This window comes from Puma concolor, chromosome C2 (genome assembly GCF_028749965.1).
Source record: "Puma concolor isolate L17-30 chromosome C2, mPumCon1.1.hap2, whole genome shotgun sequence".
Taxonomy (NCBI): Eukaryota; Metazoa; Chordata; class Mammalia; order Carnivora; family Felidae; genus Puma; species Puma concolor.
The window spans coordinates 104,058,749-104,077,700 of NC_141675.1; the positions used below are offsets into that span (position 1 = coordinate 104,058,749).

Genomic DNA, 18,952 nt, shown 5'->3' on the forward strand with positions numbered 1-18,952 from the left:
TTCCAGCCACTATAACTTCCAGAGGGTTAGAGAACTAAAGACACTGTCTTCTATCTGCAAGGAGTCTGCCATCCAGTGGAGAAGGCAGCCAGGCAAACAAAGAAAGTGCACGCCATGTGCACAATTTCGTAGTTGTTTACACAGTGTCGAGGGAACACTTCTCCGACCTCATCCCTGGGATGATCCAAAGAGGACCTGACTGTCGTTTGTAACTTGTAGGAAGCTTGCTCTGGCAGCTCAGTGCAGGATGATTTGGAGGAGAGCTAGAGCAAAGGTTGAGGTCAGGTTATGCCATGGGCATGATCCAGGATCCAGGGGAGAAATTGTACATGTTTGAAGAAGGGCACAGCCGTGGGATTTGAGAGGAACATACATGGCATGTATTTAGAAGGTATAATGGAGGAAATTGATGACTATATGCAACAGTCTATCGGATGGTATTAATAATAGCTGAAAATTTCTGTGTGTTTTTGATGTTTGCGGAGTACTGTCAGAATCCAGCCTCTAGTACCCAAGAGCTGTATGAAATTGGGCAAATTCCTTACCTTCTTTAAGCCTCAGTGTTTAGACTCTTAAAATGGGGTTAGCATTTGTAGCTAAATCATACAGTTTGATGAAAATAATATGAATTAACACATGCAAAATTTACTAAGTGCTTAGGATGGCATATTAGGGTCCTCCAGAGAACCAGAACCGAAAGGAGAGGTGAATAGATGGATAGATATTAATTATAGGGAATTGGCTCACATGATTAAGGAGACTAAAGAGTCCCGAGACCTGCAGTCAGCAAGCTGGAGACCCAAGAGAGCCATTGATTTAACTCCAGTTTGAGGCTGAAGGCCTGAGGGCCAGGAGACCCAGTAATATGGTTCGAGTCTGAATGTTGACAGCCTTGTTACCCAGGACGAGCCGATGTTTTAGTGTGAGTCGGAAGTCAGGAAAAAATTGATGTCTCAGCTCAATGTGAGGACAGTCAAGAAGAAAAAGTTCCTTCTTTCTTAGAAGACAGTAACCCTTTTTGAGTTCTATTCAGGCCTTCAGGCCCACATTAGGAAGGGTAATCTTTTTAACTCAGTCTACCAATGCAAGAGTTGTTCTCATCCCAAGCACCCTCACAGACACACTCGGAATAATGTATGACCAAATATCTGGGTATGCCACGGCCCAGTCAAATTGACACATAAAATTTAGCATCATAAATAGTGCCTCGCAATGTTGGCTCTTAAAATTGTTATGTCATTTAATCCTTAACAATTCTTTTAGGTAAGTGCTAATATTAATATCTTGTTACAGACAATGATACTGAAGCACAGAGAAGTAGTTCATCCAGAATCATGGAGGTAGCAAGTGGTAGAACTATTCCAGTTCTCTTTAAAAAAAACTTTTTAATGTTTTTATTTATTTTTGAGAGAGAGACACAGAAAAAGAGTGCAAGCTGTGGAGGGGCAGAGAGAGAGGGGCACAGAATCCAAAGCAGGCTCCAGGCTTCGAGTTGTCAGCAGAAAGCCCGACACAGACCTCAAACCCACGAACTGTGAGATCATGACCTGAGCCGAAGTTGGAAGCTTAACCGACTGAGCCAGCCAGGCTCCTGAGCTATTCCAGTTCTTAACCATTGTGACTTGAACGCTGTGTGACTTGAACCAGTGTGCAAACTGTTTCCATCATAGGCGAACAGGGAAAATGTTTACCTAAGAGCCATTAGCTGTGTATGTGGATAGAATTCAGGATTAGCGTTAATCCTGGAAAGAGTGGAGTCCCTTGGTCCTAAAGGCATGAAGGAGTGAAAGGAAGAAATAGACAAATGAGGTCAGAAACCAAACTGTAGGCTGGAGAGTAGAGTAAGAGCAGAAGACAAACACAGGAAAAGAAACTGTGAACTGTTCAGAGAACTTGATTTTCCTTGTTTTGTTAGTCATGTGGTTGGAGATGGAAAGTGGTGTTGGCAGTAGAGAAATACTGAATCAGAGAAAATGGAAGAGTCAAGTCACTAGAAATGTTCCCCTGTTCAAGAAGAGGTGGAGAGGAATCTATTAGTTAAGATTCTTTTGGGGCGCCTGGGTGGCGCAGTCGGTTAAGCGTCCGACTTCAGCCAGGTCACGATCTCGCGGTCCGTGAGTTCGAGCCCCGCGTCGGGCTCTGGGCTGATGGCTCAGAGCCTGGAGCCTGTTTCCGATTCTGTGTCTCCCTCTCTCTCTGCCCCTCCCCCGTTCATGCTCTGTCTCTCTCTGTCCCAAAAATAAATAAACGTTGAAAAAAAAAAATTAAAAATAAATAAATAAATAAATAAAAATAAAAAAAAAAAGATTCTTTTGCCTGAAAGTAGCAGAAACCAACTGGAAAGAACTTAAGCAATAACAACAATGACAAAACAATAATAATAACAATAATTTATTGGTGGTGGTGCCCCAGTGTAGCTCATAGAATCCCAGACTAGTTGTGCTATCAAATATAAAAGGTATGTGATGATAGATTAACTTGCTTTGTTTCAAAAGATACCTCATACTTTTGGTATGTGCAATCAGCCATGTAACTGTGCTAGGTTCACTTCTGATTGTGGTCTTTCTTGTGTGTGATTTTGTTTTCATTCTCAGATCTTTGCCTTAAATGGAGAGTCTTGCCTTCTTCTATCAATTATCAGGAAAAAGAATTTTTTGATCTCTGGATTTGTGCAAATAATCCTAACATCTTGGAAAACAGGTAGTTTTTGATAGTTTTCTAAAATTCTTTATCCATTTTTAATTCCTAACATAATAATGTATGAGACTAGGAAATTTCAGCTATAGATGTCTTAGCTTAATAGCTATCATCCCTGTGAACTGTTTCTATCTCTTTGCCACCTATGGAGAGACACTTTGTTAATGTACTTTTCCATCAAGATAAGAGACCTGGATGTAACTATTTGCAAACTTTGGGGACGTGCAGCTGTGTGCAACGTGTGCAGCAGGAGACCATGACCCAGTGTTTGAGTTCTGCCTTCCAGTTCATTTTCACACAATGTATGGCTTTATCATAAAGGAGTCTTATCCAGAGGGTGTCTCCAGGGGCACTAGCCTGTTAGACCATGTGCTTTTTTCTGTTTAAGTCACATATTGATTTCATTGCTTTGTGCTCCTGGAGGAAGAAGTTCAGACTAAAACAGGAAAAAGACTGATTAAGTATTGATGAATGTCACTGTTATTACTGGCCTGTTAGACTTCTGTGACTTTCCTTGGGGAGAAAAGAGTCAGTACCCCCTTTTAATGAAGGCACCCCTAATTCAAACATTGCTTCTCCATAGAGTTTGTCCTAAGTTTTTGGCCTGCATAAGTGGATCAATATTGCAAATACAGACATTAGTGTAATAATTCCTGTTTGGTTATTTTTATCTAGCCTTAAAACAAACAAACAAACAAACAAAAAACCAAGAGAGAGAAAATTAAAAAAAATATTTTAGAAACTGCTGCTAAAACCCCTTCCACCTGGAGTCCTCAGGTTAGCCATATTTAGAGACTAAGGAGAATGCCATTTGGATGTAAATTTTAAAAAATAAAAAAATATAATTAAAGAAAAAAGAGGAAAAAAAAAGGAAAATGCCAGAAGTGGTAAGGACTCTTAGATGGCCTGGGGGTTTTCAGTCTTATTTCTTGTTTTACAGGAGAACTTGCTTGTTTGTTTGTTTTCCAAATAACATTTATCTCAGACCCCAAATTTACAAGATAAGTGCAGAACTTTCCTGATTGAAATGGAAGCTGGAAATCTGGGGGCCAAAGACATCCACTTATCATTTCTGTTCTATACTCTCTGTACAAAGCTCTGGGGAGCTTAGAGCTTTGAGCTTTAGAGCTGCAGCGAGCATGATTAGACACTACTGATCTGGTCTCGTTCCTTCATTTTACAGAAGTGGAAGCTGAAACCCAGATGGGGGCTGAGAAACATGTTGCTAAAGCTACTGGCCAGGGTCTTCTGACTTGTCACCAGTTTCTAGCCCTAACTTGAAACTTAAATATCTCCCACATAGGAACCATGAGTTGGCTCAATTTCAGTATTTAGAATAGTTAATAGTATTGATCCCTTCCTGTGAGGTAAAAACTTTTCATGCATCATTAGTATAGTGTTTAGAGTTCTGACTCTGAGGCCAGGCTGCCTGGGATTGACGCCTGGCTCCAATAGCTGTGAAACCTTGAACAGGTAACAGAACCTCTCTTGAAATTGACTTTCTATCATTTAGGATGGGGTGTAACCATAGTACCTTTTGTATCTTCTCTGGGTCCAGCTGAGTCCCTTAGAAAGACAATTTACTAAGTTTCTGGTTACTGGGGGCTTCTTAGTTATAAGAATTGAGGTCCCTCCCCACACGTCTAACATATATCTATGACTTCTTAGCCCAGCCTTGGGCATTCTTGGACTCACAGAACTGGAATCTGTCCTCTACAGCTTTCTTTACCTCCAGCTTACCATTGTCCCTGGATTGGCACACTCTCACCCTCTTCTTGAAATGTGGTGATGCCATCAGAGAACATAGCAAAATTAGTTTCAAAGCTGCATTACAGTGCCCCTTGTGATGACAGGCAAGATAAATTTAGCCACATTGACAGAAAACTGATGGTCTCTCAAAGCCTAAAATGCAGAGAGTCATCTTATATTTATAATTTATGTCCTTGATTCTTGAAATATGCTGACATAATTTTGACCATGTGTATTTCATTTGCACTGAAAAGATTAGGACAAAAAATATGCTTAATGTGCCAGCAAGAGATTTAGGAGATATATAAAGAAAAACTCCTGATTATGAGGGCAATTACTAGAGAGTTGACACTTTATTGAAAGTCATTAATAGTTCCAATTCAATATGGTAGGATGGACCTATATACTTTGAGAATACACCATGAAATAGCAACACCCTGTGCCATTCGATTTGGATAGAATCACATGAAATTGGTGTATTAAAGTGATGAGAAATGCAGTATAGTTTTTAGACAACATTTGATGAATGGAAGGCCAGAGTAATGGCAAAAAGTGGCATCATCTGTATTTATAGAAAATATAGTGTTATGGTCAGCAGTTAATTGCCAATTGTCAGTAGGGTTAATAGCAATGAACAGCATTTGAATGAACAATCTGTGTAACCAGAATTTAGGCAGGAAATATAATAACAGCTTTTTCTTACAAAGCAATTGCATATATTATCTCATTTCCCGTTTACAATAACTGTATGAACTTTCACCATTTCTCAGAGGAGGAAACAGACTAAGAGAGGCCCCGTGACTTGTCCAGGATTCCTCTCCAGAGCTAAAATTTGAAGCTAAAGCTGTAGGTGTAAACTTATACTCTTTCTGCCTTATCACATCCAATCTCCAAAGGCATCCTCTTTGTGTGTGTTTCAAATTTTTTTTTATTTGAGTAACATTACACACAATGTTACATTAGTTTCAAAGTGTGCAACACAGTGATTCAACATCTATATACCTTGCTCTATGTTCACCACAGGTATAGCTACCATCCCTCACCATACAGCACTGTTACAGTATCGTTGACTATATTCCCTACGCTGTACCTTTTATGCCTGAGACTTATTCATTCCATAACTGGAAGCCTGTATCTCCCACTGCCCTTCACCCATTTTGCCCATGCCCCACCCCTTTCCCTCTGGCAACCGTCAGTTTGTTCTCTGTATCTGCAGGTCTGATTCTGCTTTTTATGTATTCGTTTGTCTTGTTTTTTTAGATTCTGAAGGCATCCTTTTATATTTCAGGAAGCCTAATGCCAGTTATATACTCTATAGTGACAAAACATACCATTTTACAAATGGTAGTATTCAGAGTTGACCCAGCAGGTAAAATGAAACCATTCTTTTTTGGACCACCAGAGCCTGTTTTTCGTTTCCACCTTATTTTTATTTTTATTTTTATTTTTAATATGAAATTTATTGTCAAATTGGTTTCCATACAACACCCAGTGCTCATCCCAAAAGGTGCCCTCCTCAATACCCATCACCCACCCTCGCCTCCCTCCCACCCCCCATCAACCCTCAGTTTGTTCTCAGTTTTTAAGAGTCTTTTATGCTTTGGCTCTCTCCCTCTCTAACCTCTTTTTTTTTCTCTCTTTTCTTTTTTTTTTTTTCTTCTTCCGAGGGAGGCTAGACATTTTTTATCACAGTAGCTGAGAAATAGGTATCAGTATACTTCCATTCCATTCATGCTCTGTGTTTATCTGCATTTATAAATGGGGATCACCAACAGGGTAAGAATGATGCTTATCATTTGACTGAACCAAAGAAGTCTGCATTGTGAGAACGATATTTAAAAATATTCATGGGTCGTGTTGCAAGTTAAAATTTAATTTGCTTCCCAAAATCTTTAACTAAAGATAATTGACAGGATTGTGTTTTATTAAAATACTTGAGGTTATTCTTTTCTGAATAAAAACTGCATGTTGCCACAGGGTTTTTGCTCAAAATAGAAACCTCTATAGGTACCACCCCACAGATGTCTTCAAATCAGCACTGCAGGTAGCTGTACATATAGTAGGTACCCCCTGATTTGTTTAGTTGCCTCCTCTGTTTGAAACTCACAATAACAGCGAATACCATATGTGGGTGGAATTAAGTGCTTTTTCACAGTCCTGCTTGAATTTGACCACAGTTCCTCACTCCCTTCTCCTAAGGGGCAAGAAAAATATACCCTGAAGCCCTGAAAAACACAAATCATGGGTTTGATCTGCTCTGCTTCTCCAGCACTGTTTCAGCTGGGAGAAGGCCCTCCTAATCTTGGCCCCCTCCTCCCTGTCCCAGCTTCACAACACATTTATTTCATACAAACTTTGTCCCTTCCCCCTTATTTTTGGTTCGTATAAATAAGAGAAAAACCCTTGTTTAAAACAGGCTCTCAGAATTCACCTTGACATTTTGCCCCACTTCTGAACATGCCCAGTCATGCCCTGACTAAAAGCCATGCCCGGTGGGAGTTGAACTTCTTATCCTTGACAAGCCTTGCTATCAAGAGAAACAATATCATATATCAATTTTTTGATAGTTTGGCTAACTCAAGTCTACAGAACATAGCCATGTGACCAAGAGTAGGAAAATAACAAAACAAAACAAAACAAAATGCCCCAAACCTCCCAAGCCATATGTTTCAAAGGTGGTTAGTATTTTATGGAACCATAACGAGGGAGGCTCTTGTCCACAGTCTGCCTACTGTTCATTTACATACAGTTCTACTTGATTATATACTACGTGTGTTAACCAACTAGTGATTGGAAACAGCATAGCAGTAAGACTGGGCAGCACAGAGGCCCCTGCAAGTGTGTTTACCACAACAGCAGGGAGAGAAGGGTGGGAGCTGGGAGCACGCTGCAGCCAGGGTGTGGGGCTGATCGGTGATGAAGGGCTGTGCACGGCTCCGTAAGCCCCCAAGGCTGTGACTGAGTGCCTGCATGGCACCACAGTGGTCACAGTGCTTCACAGCCCTCCTGAGTTCTCAAACAAGGGATCCATGTGTTCCAGAGAAGAATTATTTGGTGTCATTAAGAGAGACATGGAGATTTCTCTCCAAAGTTTCTCGGGGAAAAAATGTTTGGCAATAATGAGATAAGCTTCAATTATCTGAGGACATCTTTGCAAAAGGCCTCATTTCATGATAATGCAGGATAAATGAAGCATTGGTAAAATAATGAAGGTTCTCCCATTCTTGTAAATATACCACCCTCCACATTTTCCCTTAAGCTCTTTTCCATGCAGGCTGGAGACGTAATGTCATGTATTGCCAAAAGTCATCAATACAGTGCTCTTCCTTTGTATTCACGTGTTGGATATAAGGCGTAAGGAGTAGCTGTTCATAGAAGTAAGTCATCTTTCACAGACAATAAACAGTTTGATATTTCCTCCTGATGTTGTTTCTTGTTGATCGTGAAGTTGTCATCAGGCAGAAAGCCTACCTTCCATCCCCCTGGGCACCATGAACAGAGCGTCACCATCAAAAAATGAGAAAGAGAAACAACTTCGAGAGGCAGTCCAAAGGTACCACAATCGACTGGCAGAACAGCAGCCACAGGTGAGCTGTTGTTAATTCTTTCCAAAATCTACCCAAACTCTTTGAGCTGTTGGTTTTATGTGTGCACATGAACTAAAGTGGTTGTTTCCTTCTTTTTTTGTCACCTGCTTTTCATTTTGGGGCTAAGGACTGTTTAGGAGGGAGCACAGTGCCCCAGGGGCTCAGAAAGGGAGGTGAGTTGTTAAAAAAAATACTACCTGTGACATTTAAGCCCATCTACACAGCAGTGCACGTGAGGAATAGGAAGATTTATTTCCACCTACAAATTCACATAGAGTCTGGTATAGGCGACATGGTCAAGACTGGGGCATAAGTCTGTATGGTTCCCAAGATTGTGCTCTTCCCCGAGAGTCGATTTTTGAGGTGAAGAATTGGTCTTTTAAAAAATATTAGCCTATTAATATAGAAACTCAATGTCACTTAATTGTTAAGAAAATTCAATAAATAAGGCATTACTATCAGTAAATGTAAGTAACCATGACAATTTCAAGTGAAAGAAAAAGTGGCATGCAGAAATATTATTTTAATCTCTTTTTTTTTTTTATTTAAAAAAAAAATTTTTTTTTCAACTTTTATTTATTTTTGGGACAGAGAGAGACAGAGCATGAACGGGGGAGGGGCAGAGAGAGAGGGAGACACGGAATCGGAAACAGGCTCCAGGCTCTGAGCCATCAGCCCAGAGCCCGACGTGGGGCTCGAACTCACGGACCGCGAGATCGCGACCTGGCTGAAGTCGGACGCTTAACCGACTGCGCCACCCAGGCGCCCCTATTTTAATCTCTTAATAAAGGAATTAGATCTGTTTACTTTATAGATTTAACACCCCAATTCAGCATTTTTAAATACAGCCTGTCAACTTCCTCAAATAGAACCTGAGGAGGTCAGCAGCATATGTCCAAATGTGTTGACCTCTCTGTAAATGTCAGGAAATAAAATACTTGAATAGAAAATTCTCTTATGGAGCAGGAAAAATGATCCTCAGGCTTAATACCTTATTATTATGTGTCTCCCTGTGCTTTTTAGAAGATAAACTTTCTTCTCCACCTCATTTCATCTTCTTACCTCTCCCACTTTGCTAGGGATTTGCTGTGCAGATCAACCCAGCCACCACTTGGGATCACAACCAAAGAAACCTTCCTGTTAGTCTGGAGTCTCTGGGTCTCTCAGGAAGACCTGACTGAGAGTCACTTTGCAAACATATTCTCTTAAGCATTCCCTGTCCCCTGAAACTGGTGAAAATTTCTACAGTTCTTAGAGCCTCTAGTCGTGGGTTTGATAACACAGGTCAGAAGTAAAGGTATCATAGCCTGCAGTTATTTTAATCAACAAGTAGGTACAGTCAGATCTTTCCAATGTGGAATGTCTTCATTTGTTTTTCATTTCTTGTTTACCACTCCTGTAGATTTGTGAAGACAGACAGCATATCCTGAATTGATTCTATCTTTATTGCAGTCTCTGGATACTTTTTTTCTTTCCAATGGAGGTCAGAGCGGACCCTTGGATAGTAATAGTTGCCAGTTGCAAAGACTTAAATTACCCTTTTGTTTGTTTAGTATTGGCTGTTTTATTCATTACTAAGGTAGAGATTTTGATGGTAGCTGTTGGGGTAACATTTGGGCCATCCATTCTGCTTATTCTTTCTTTCTTGGTAGTTGAGTTTTTCATAACGAATCTGATCCAGGTTTATAGATTCAGTCTGTTTTAAATTTAAACAAAGAAGTTTAGCGGTACGTGCATAGAGACTTGCTGCCATCAGTTCAAAGGATGTAAGAATCCTCACCTTCCTCGTCCTCTTTTGTGAAAATAATCTTAACATATTCAACTCATTTTCAACACTCAGTGCCCTTAGCTGACCCTGTTTTGGAGCTAATCAAGGAAAGCTTTGTTTAAGGTTCACCAGCCGTAGGCAACCAGTTAATTTTGAGGTGATCATTGAGCACACACTTGCCTTTGGGTCTGTCCCATACTAGGCATTGTGGGAAATGCAGAGTAACTCTAATACCACAGCGTGAGCTCTGTGAGCTCAGGGATAACCTTGGTTTTGTTTACTGTAAATCTCTTACCGAAAACTGTTCCTGGCAAGTAGTAAGTACTCAATAAATAGTTGTTGAATCAATAGTAGAACACACGTTCAGATAATAAACAGTTCTTTTGCAGACCGAGTCTAACAGCTGCTTGAAAGTTAGTGACCAGGGGTGCCTGGGTGGCTCAGTTGGTTAAGTATCCAACTCTTAGTTTCAGCTTAGGTCTTGATCTCAACAGTTCATTAGTTCAAGTCCCACAATGCGCTCTGTGCTGGTGGCACAGAGCCTGCTTGGGGTTCTCTCTCTCTCTCTCTCTCTCTCTCTCTCTCTCTCTCTCTCTCTCAAAATAAATAAACTTAAAAAAAAAAAAAGAAAATTAGTAACCATTGTAACATAATACTAGTTCAGTACTTGTCTGATCATAACTGAAACTACGATAGAGGTTTATTACAGGGAGAGAGTGGGGGCAGCTTCAGTCAAAAAAAGGTTCGAAGAAGGAATGGCAGGGACACCTGGGTGGCTCAGTTGGTTGAGCGTCTGACTTTGGCTCAGGTCATGATCTCAGGGTTCGTGAGTTCAAGCCCCGCGTCGGGCTCTGTGCGGGCAGCTTGGAGCCTGGAGCCTGCTTCAGATTCTGTGTCTCCCTCTCTCTCTCTGCCCCTCCCCAGCTTGCACTCTGTCTCTTCCTCTCTCAAAAATAAATAAACATTAAAAAAAATTAAAAGAAAAAAAGAAGGAATGGCAATTAACTTGTGTCTTGAAGTTTATTTAGGGTGAAGAGAGGGAAATGACCGGGCAGGCATTCTAGGTGAGAAAAACATTATAAACAAAGACTTGGAGATTAGCACTGACTTGTTCCTTCATGGTGCCAATCCTCTAAATTACATGCTAAACTTATGTATTTTAAAAAATAGACTCAGCATCTGTGTGACATGTCTCTGTTTTAAAAACTGTGTAACTCATTATAAAATATGGTAATTGCTGAACAGAAGACCTCTGGAAGGTGACCTCAATTCCCCTTTCACAAAAATAACCCATGAAAGTATTCAAAAAACTGTATTTTGGTGATAGCTGCCAGATGCCAGAAACAAGACTCAAAACTGCCCAATAGTCATTGTGAATTACTCTCTTCCTGACCACCTTTCAGATGAAGTTCTGTTAGAATATAACATGGGCAAGGGTGCCCAGAAAAATAGGGCCTTAGTGCCATTCAGGTGAAGTGCAGACATGATTCAGGTGTGGGGTAGATATCACTGGAAAATCAGGAACTGGTTAGTGTATGACTATGATTCACTATGTCTACTGGTGGTGCCCATTCATTCAATATCAGGAAGTAATAAGATACATGCCGTGTAATTATGGTTTGCCCGCCTCTTGTTCTCCCTCCCTACCTCCCATTACTAGTGCCTACTTATGTGCTGATCAGACTGGGAAGCAAATATAAAAATGACCTAAATCTGCACATCCCATTTCGTGTTCTCTTGTATTTCATCTTTCATGGCTGAAGGCATCCTGATCTGGAAAATGAAAAGTTCACTAGGTAAATCAAAGACCTTTCTGGATCTTAGATTCTGTGGTTCTGGGTTTTGTATCACTGACAACCAGGAGTGGTAAAATAATTGTAGGAGAGAGAGTATGATGGCACTGGAGCTACAGGCTCATGTCCACCTCTCACACACCCTACCGGTATGATGAGTGACTAACCTCTAGGAGTACCGCATACCTGAGCTAGAGGATACTCACAGTGGGACAGAAAACTGTTCTGGTAAAAGAGGTGTCTCAATGGTTAGATCTTGTCCTCTAGGGGAAAATGAACTAGCTAAGTCCAAAGATATCATTTCCACAGATGGTATGTTATGTAATCCCTGCAACATAGCAGTCATATCAGTTACAGCAAAAGAGGGAAGTAAAGTTCAAAGACATTCAATAATTTGAATCAATTGCACATTTTTAAGTGATGAAGTTGGAGTTTGTTTCCTTTTTGTCTAATTTCAGCACAGATCTGCTCACACTCTCATAAGGTTGAATACAGACAGAAAGGACATAAGAACATTTACAAAGGCAACAGACTGCGACGTTGCAAAATATCTGTTTAGGAAAATACCTAATGAACTATGTGTACACAGTTCATAAGCTGCGTCAGCACCCAAAACCCTCTTTATAAATTGTGCTTCTGAAACAGCCCATTCCACTCTTTCTCCTTTCTGAATAGATGAATGAATAATCTGTTCCTAACTCCATGTTTCAACTTCATTCCACATTACCCGCTGTTTCTATACCAAGTGACAAGTGCCACCTGCTGGCCAAACGATAAAGCATTTTCATTTTCATTGTGTCACTTGAGGCTCTGCTACTATGTGGTGTGTTATCTGGATAATTTTTATTCTGTTTGTCAGTAAACCTAGACAATAATTGTTGAAGCCATAGAGTAGAGTTACAAAATCAGTGTCTCTGCATTTGAGAAACTTTCCAGTCCTCAAGTGTGCCCCTTTATGAGCTTTAAGTCACAGGTTAGATTTTCATCTACCTCCCGTTGTATCATAAGGACGATTGCATCATAATCATGCACTTGGAATATAGCTTTCGGTACATCTCATTCAGGGTTTTTTGGTACCACCTTAGATCCACTTAATGCCTTCAGTTATTAGAATACAGATCATAACTTGATTCCCTGAGTAAAGCCTACTCTGCATTTACCCCTTTGTACATAAATAATGTTAATGAGTCTGTATTTATATCATATGTGTTTTTGTGGTGTGTGCTGTATCACTTGCGCATCCTGTCTTTCTGCCTGAGCATTTTCTGACTAATATTAATTTCTTATCCTACACTCTAGGCTCTCTCTAATCTGACTCTCTTTGCCTTCCTGGCAGTACAGTTGACCCTTGAGCAACATGGATTTGAACTTCACGGGTCCACTTGTGTAGATTTTTTTTTTTTTTTTTGATAAATACAGTAGAGCACAGTAAGTGTATTTTCTCTTCCTTATTTAATTAATAACATTTTCTTTTCTTTAGTATACTTATTGTAAGAGTACAGTATTTAATACATCTAACCTACAAAGCATGTGTTAATTTGACTGTTGTCAGTAAGGCTTCCAGTCAACAATATGCTATTAGTGGTTAAGTTTTAGGGGAGTCAAAAGTTAGTTGAAGATTCTCAGCTCTGTAGGGGTTGGTGGCCCAACCCCTGTGTTGTTCAGAGGTCATCTGTAGTTTCTTCCCCTCTATGGGAATTGCCCTGAGCTGGCCTTAGTCCTTAGGTGTATTCTCCATTTCCATGCTGCTCTGAGTGCCTATGATCCTTCCATTTGGTCTGGAGTGGCCTTTGTCTCTTTTTTAGCTCTTCAAGATCTAAAAATATCATTCTCTGTATGAAGTCTTTTCTCATTCTCTCCCTATAAAAATGTCTTCTTTCCAGTTCTCTTTGTCCTTAATGGGTCTTTCTTAGAACATGTTTTACTTTCTACTTGGTACAGTAGTTATTTGTGTATCTGTTCTGTCTCCTATATTAGACTATAAACTTTTAGAAAGAAGGGACCATTTTTATTCATCCTTGCATTCCCCAAAATACCTAGGCCTGGACCTTTCACGTAATAAATATTTACCAAACAATGAATGAAAGATTAAAGGAATAATCTGATTTATGCATAACTCTTCACAAATAGGTACAAAACTAATTAGTTTTCATTTGGTTGAGTTGGTCCACTCTACAAAAGTTAGACTTAACACTTTCTGTGTACATTTTGGAGACCAAAATGTTCTTACACTTGGTCAAAATAAGGTGTGGCATTTGGATGGGAATACAGAGACTGTATTTGGATTTAATTTGTCATGTTCATGGTCTTTGCATCAAGTGAAGAGCCTGTGTAAAATGTCATGCCTGTTAAAAAGGAATTCCAGCAACAGCATTCTGTTCTTTTGTGGTACTCACGTGGACACAAAAAAATGAAATAGTATAATCTGACAGTTCCCACATTGGTTGTTTTAGCAGTAAATGTGGAGCAAGAAAGCCTTCCTGAACTTTTAGCTGTGTTTTTCAAATTGAAATGGCATATCTGAACACAACTTTGTAATGAAGAGTATGAATGCATTTTCCCATTTAGAATTTAATCTTTTAAATGTGTCATTATTGTGTAGGATGCTGAGATTTCAAATCTCTATAACCATGGAGACAGATGCCTTAGAAAATATATTTATTCATCAAGAGTACTTTTCAGTCTTCTTACATAAACTGCCATGATCTAAAATTTATGATACCTAAAGACCCTTGTCTAACAAGAAGCTATTATATTCACTGTAGTTGAAATATTTTACTTTATTACTCTTGCTACAAAGATCTCATTTCTCTGTGGTGATGTGTTGTTTTTCCGAAAGGGATAATGCATAATATATTCACACTTGTGGGCCCTGTGTTCACAGCATAGCAAACGAGACGTTAAGTGAATTGTTTATGTTGAACTAGTTTAGAAGTTCCTTGAGGGTAGATATCACATGTTCTTTCTCTTGTATACCTCCCACCACCACACCTGGCTCAGTATTGGGTAAAATAGATGTCCAACAAAAGATGTTCACCTTCTTAACTTGAATTGCTTGTCCAAATTATATTTCATTTCATTTCATTTCATTTCATTTCATTTCATTTCATTTCATTTCATTTCATTTCATTTCATTTCATTTCATCTTTATTTTATTTTTTTGTATTGTATTTTATTTTATTTTATAGAGAAAGAACACAAGCAGAGGAGAGGGGCAGAGGGAGAGAGAGAATCTTAAGCTTCACTGAGCATTGAGCCCGACATGGTGCTTGATCCCATGACCCTGGGATCATGACCTGAGCCGAAATCAAGAGTCTGACACTCAAGTGACTGAGTCACCCGGACACCCTGTCCAAATTATTTTCTAACTCGTCTTTTCCTGAGGAGCTGATGTCACACTACATGACAGAACAACACTGTGGTTTACTAAGCAATCTGGGACAGCGCCAGTAGTTAGATGCACATCAGAACAGCCAGAGCAGAACCCCTTCAGGGAGCAGTGTCGTCTGAGGGGCCCAGGACAGTCCCTCTTCCTGACTTCATAAATCACCCTATTATGCCCTGAAGATTGGGACCGAGAAATACCATCTATTGTCGGCTCCTGGGTTTCACAAACATGACCCAGTGCAGCTGCTGAGGACCAATAGGAATGTGAGTCCAAAGGGAACTTCTTGCTCTGAGAAGGACAGAAGTAGCTTTGACTACTGACGAGGGCAGGCAGTCTTGCCACATTACATCCCACACTCTGCATGTCAGTCATTCCTGTTCACATCTGCAGAGATGGAGAGAGTAGACGTTCAGGTGTGTCGTGTGAAATGATTTTCACTGGAGGGAATATTAATTTGGATTTTAGTGCAAGTATACCTATTAGATCTCTGCCCTATAAAAATTTCTTGGGCACCTGAACTGCATGTACAACCAGTTCTCAATTAGTGTGCATGCTCTTTAGGGATAATCAGAGGCTGCCTGGCACCCTGGAAGCACTGCGGAGGCTGTTTCCTCACTGCTCAGAATAAGGTACAGGTATTTGGCTTCCTTCCAAAGCAGGCTACTCACTGGTCCCTTCTAAAGGAACCCGGTATCTCTGAGTCTGTACCTCTGAGCACCAACACTCCTGAATCCACTCCTGAATCTTTCCCTCTCAGCTTGAATCCTATTTCTCATCTTGTTAGTCCTAATCTCCCCTCTTGCTCAGGACCCAGCTTCACATTTTCAGTTCAGTTTAAGGAACTGTATTCCACAATTGTTCTGATTTTGAAGTCTGACCCCACATCTTATGCCTCTTGATTTATCGTTGTTAAGCCTTTTCTACCTGATTGTATTCGGTTTGAGTCTGGTTCCTTCCTCTGGCCTAACTCCTGTAGGCTTGAGTGAAGTTCAGATGTAATCTCTATTTTCTACCTTGTCCTTAACCAGCAAGTGCTTTAACCCTGCCCTTCTTCAGTCAGTCTTGCTTGCCCAGACCCAGTCGTCTTTTTTTTTTTTAATTTTTTTTTTAACGTTTATTTATTTATTTATTTTTTGAGACAGAGAGAGACAGGGCATGAACGGGGGAGGGTCAGAGAAAGAGGGAGACACAGAGTCCAAAACGGGCTCCAGGCTCTGAGTGGTCAGCACAGAGTCCGACGCGGGACTTGAACTCATGGACCCACGAGATCATGACCTGAGCCAAAGTCGGACGCTTAACCGACTGAGCCACCCAGGCGCCCCAGACCCAGCCTTCTTACACAGGCTGGTGTCTTGACACACCTGGGGGCTCTAATCCAGATCCAGAGAATTAATTGTTATTTGCTATGACCTTTCCTTTCTGATGGTCTAGAATTATCCTTCCTCTACTCAGAGAATCCTCAAGGAGGTCTTCTAGCCAAGACCATTGGTAATTATTCCTGGCATTTGAAAATAACTATTACTTAAAATGTTTCTGAACACAGGCAGATCTAGTTTTTTTGGACCTCGAGGTTTGTATAGTTTTGTGCCCCCCCCCCAGTCAAATAAATCACAAAATTTATAAATATGAAGTTGGGGGCAGAGCCTTGGAAGGGGTCTGTGTTGAAGAGGGGTCCTGAAGCCAAAGCCTCATTTGCTTAATGGTTTATCTGCCACTTGTTTCTGCATATACTGTGCCATTTGATTGCCACAGGGTTTTTGTAGTAAAAGATAATTGCATATTTTTTGGGTTTCCAATTCCCTTCTCCTCTTCAATTTCTTCCCCAAGATTTCCGTAATCGTATATATTTTGGTGAATTCTAAAACTACTCTGAATGATTAACTGCACACGTTAAATAGATGAGGAGTTTAAAGGAGAAGGATGAATGGAAGGATTGAATGACAATAGTGCTTATAATGTACCACTGTTAGAGGTGCTGTAAGTGTACTGACTCACTTAAACCCTATGACACTCCTATGCTTTTATAATTCCTCATTCATAGAAGAGAAAACTGAGGTGCAGAGAAGGAACTTGCCAAGTGGAGTTAGGAAACCAGAGAATCTGACACAGTCAAGCTCCAGACCCCTTACTGTTAATCAGGCATGTGCCTTTCTTGGCTTAAGTCACATAAACAAGACAGGAATACAGATACACTTAGAATAGGAGATTGAATCTTATTTCAAAGCTGTTTGAACCACTCTGATATCTTGCTTTCAGTTTGGATTGATAGCTCTTCAGCGTGGGAGAAATTGAGAAATTAATAGCTAACAGCAATCATAATTTTTCTTTTTGAGGAACTCTGTCTCTATTGGGCAGATTTGGAGGGCAGTGATCTCTCTGGAAGACGGTATAGAGGGAAGATGTTTAGGGGCTCTTTATTTTATTTTATTTTTTTTAATTTTTTTAATGTTTTATTTATTTTTGAGATAGAGAGAGACAGAGCATGAACAGGGGAGGGTCAGAGAGAGAGGGAGACACAGAATCTGAAGCAGGCTCCAGGCTCTGAGCTGTCAGCACAGAGCCCGACGCGGGGCTCAAACTCACAGACTGTGAGATCATGACCTGAGCCGAAGTCAGACACTTAACCGAGTGAGCCACCCAGGCGCCCCTTTAGGGGCTCTTTAAAGATGGTGGAGGCAGCTGAATGTGGTAGGCAGCACTGGCCTGGTGTCAGGATCTTTAACTGCAGGTCCCAGCTCTTTTTTATAAGCAGCAGACCTCAGGCCTGCCTGAAGTCTCTAGTCCTTGATCTTAGTATCCCCTAGCTCAGTAAAAAGAAGGGGATTAAGCTGGATGTTCACAAAGACCCATCCAATTTTAGAGCGTGTGAATATTGCCATCTTTGTTTGCAAGCTGTTAAGTTTTAAATATCTATATTTATTAGTTTTATTCTGAATGCAAACATGAGGTTTCTGGAGCAAAGAAAATTATTATTTAATTATAGCAAATAATTGTGCTGATTCCCATTTGCCCTAATTTGTATCCCTGAGGCAATGGATGAGATGAGTCAGATGACATGTTGTCCTACATATACCAGAATTTGTACTACTGGTAAAGAACTCCGAAAGGGGGGTTGGGGTGGGGGGAGAATCTGGAAGTTTATATAGGAGAGAAACAGCCATCTGTCTATTCCCCTCCATACGCATGTAACCCTTTGCTCTTTGGGAGGGATCCTGAATTCTTACTCTTCCCTTTGAAATATAAATAAGTCTTTCTAGGGCAAGATAAGACTAGCTTCTCCAGCCTTTACAACCCAGGCAATGTCCACACCGTCTCAAATTCCATTCCTCCCTCAAAATGTAAACACATACCTCCAAGGAGGTAAATCTCTTTGGAGATGCTCTCTCACTAATAATTAGCATAAATTAATTTCCTAGGTTTGTTCTTCTATCCCAGGTCTCAAGTTTTAGTAAAATTCTATCAGAAAGCCCTGATGGTATGGATACATAGAAGTATTTTCTCTGTAGCATCACAAAGCACAGATACCATTATAAGGGAGATTCCTCAGCCTTCCAGGTCTGTGAGTCTGTGATGACTGGGCCATCTGAATGACAATGTCACATATTTGAAAAATACGGATTCCCTGGGATCTGCCAGACTGACTGAACAAGATTCTTGGGGACTTAAGCCTTGGAATCTGCATTTCTACTTAGCTCCCCAGATGATTCTTAGATACCACAGACATTCTCGGGTTGAGGATCCCTCAGCTTTTCTGCTTTTCTGACACTTCATCTTATGCAGCTTTTGCTGATTCAGTCTATGATTTTCAGGGCTTTCCAAACATGTAAAGAAATTTAAGAGTCTTTCTGGGAGAGTTTATAAGTGTCATATAAAAATAAATAACATATTAGCAAGATTCCTAGGCTGATAATGATTCTTTGAAGTCTGGAGATGATGGTGATGATTTAAAAAAATGCTGTTGTTAGTAAAC

At 40.3% G+C, this 18,952-nt stretch overlaps 1 protein-coding gene across 1 annotated transcript in view; it reads left to right on the plus strand.

Moving 5' to 3' along the window:
- MORC1 (MORC family CW-type zinc finger 1) overlaps positions 1-18,952 on the plus strand; it is a 167,044-nt gene that overhangs the window by 89,909 nt on the left and 58,183 nt on the right. Inside the window, exons 16-17 of the mRNA XM_086675499.1 lie at positions 2,595-2,700; positions 7,895-8,033. Of these exons, the coding sequence (XP_086531625.1) occupies positions 2,595-2,700; positions 7,895-8,033 (245 nt within the window). The remainder of the gene's footprint in view (positions 1-2,594; positions 2,701-7,894; positions 8,034-18,952) is intronic.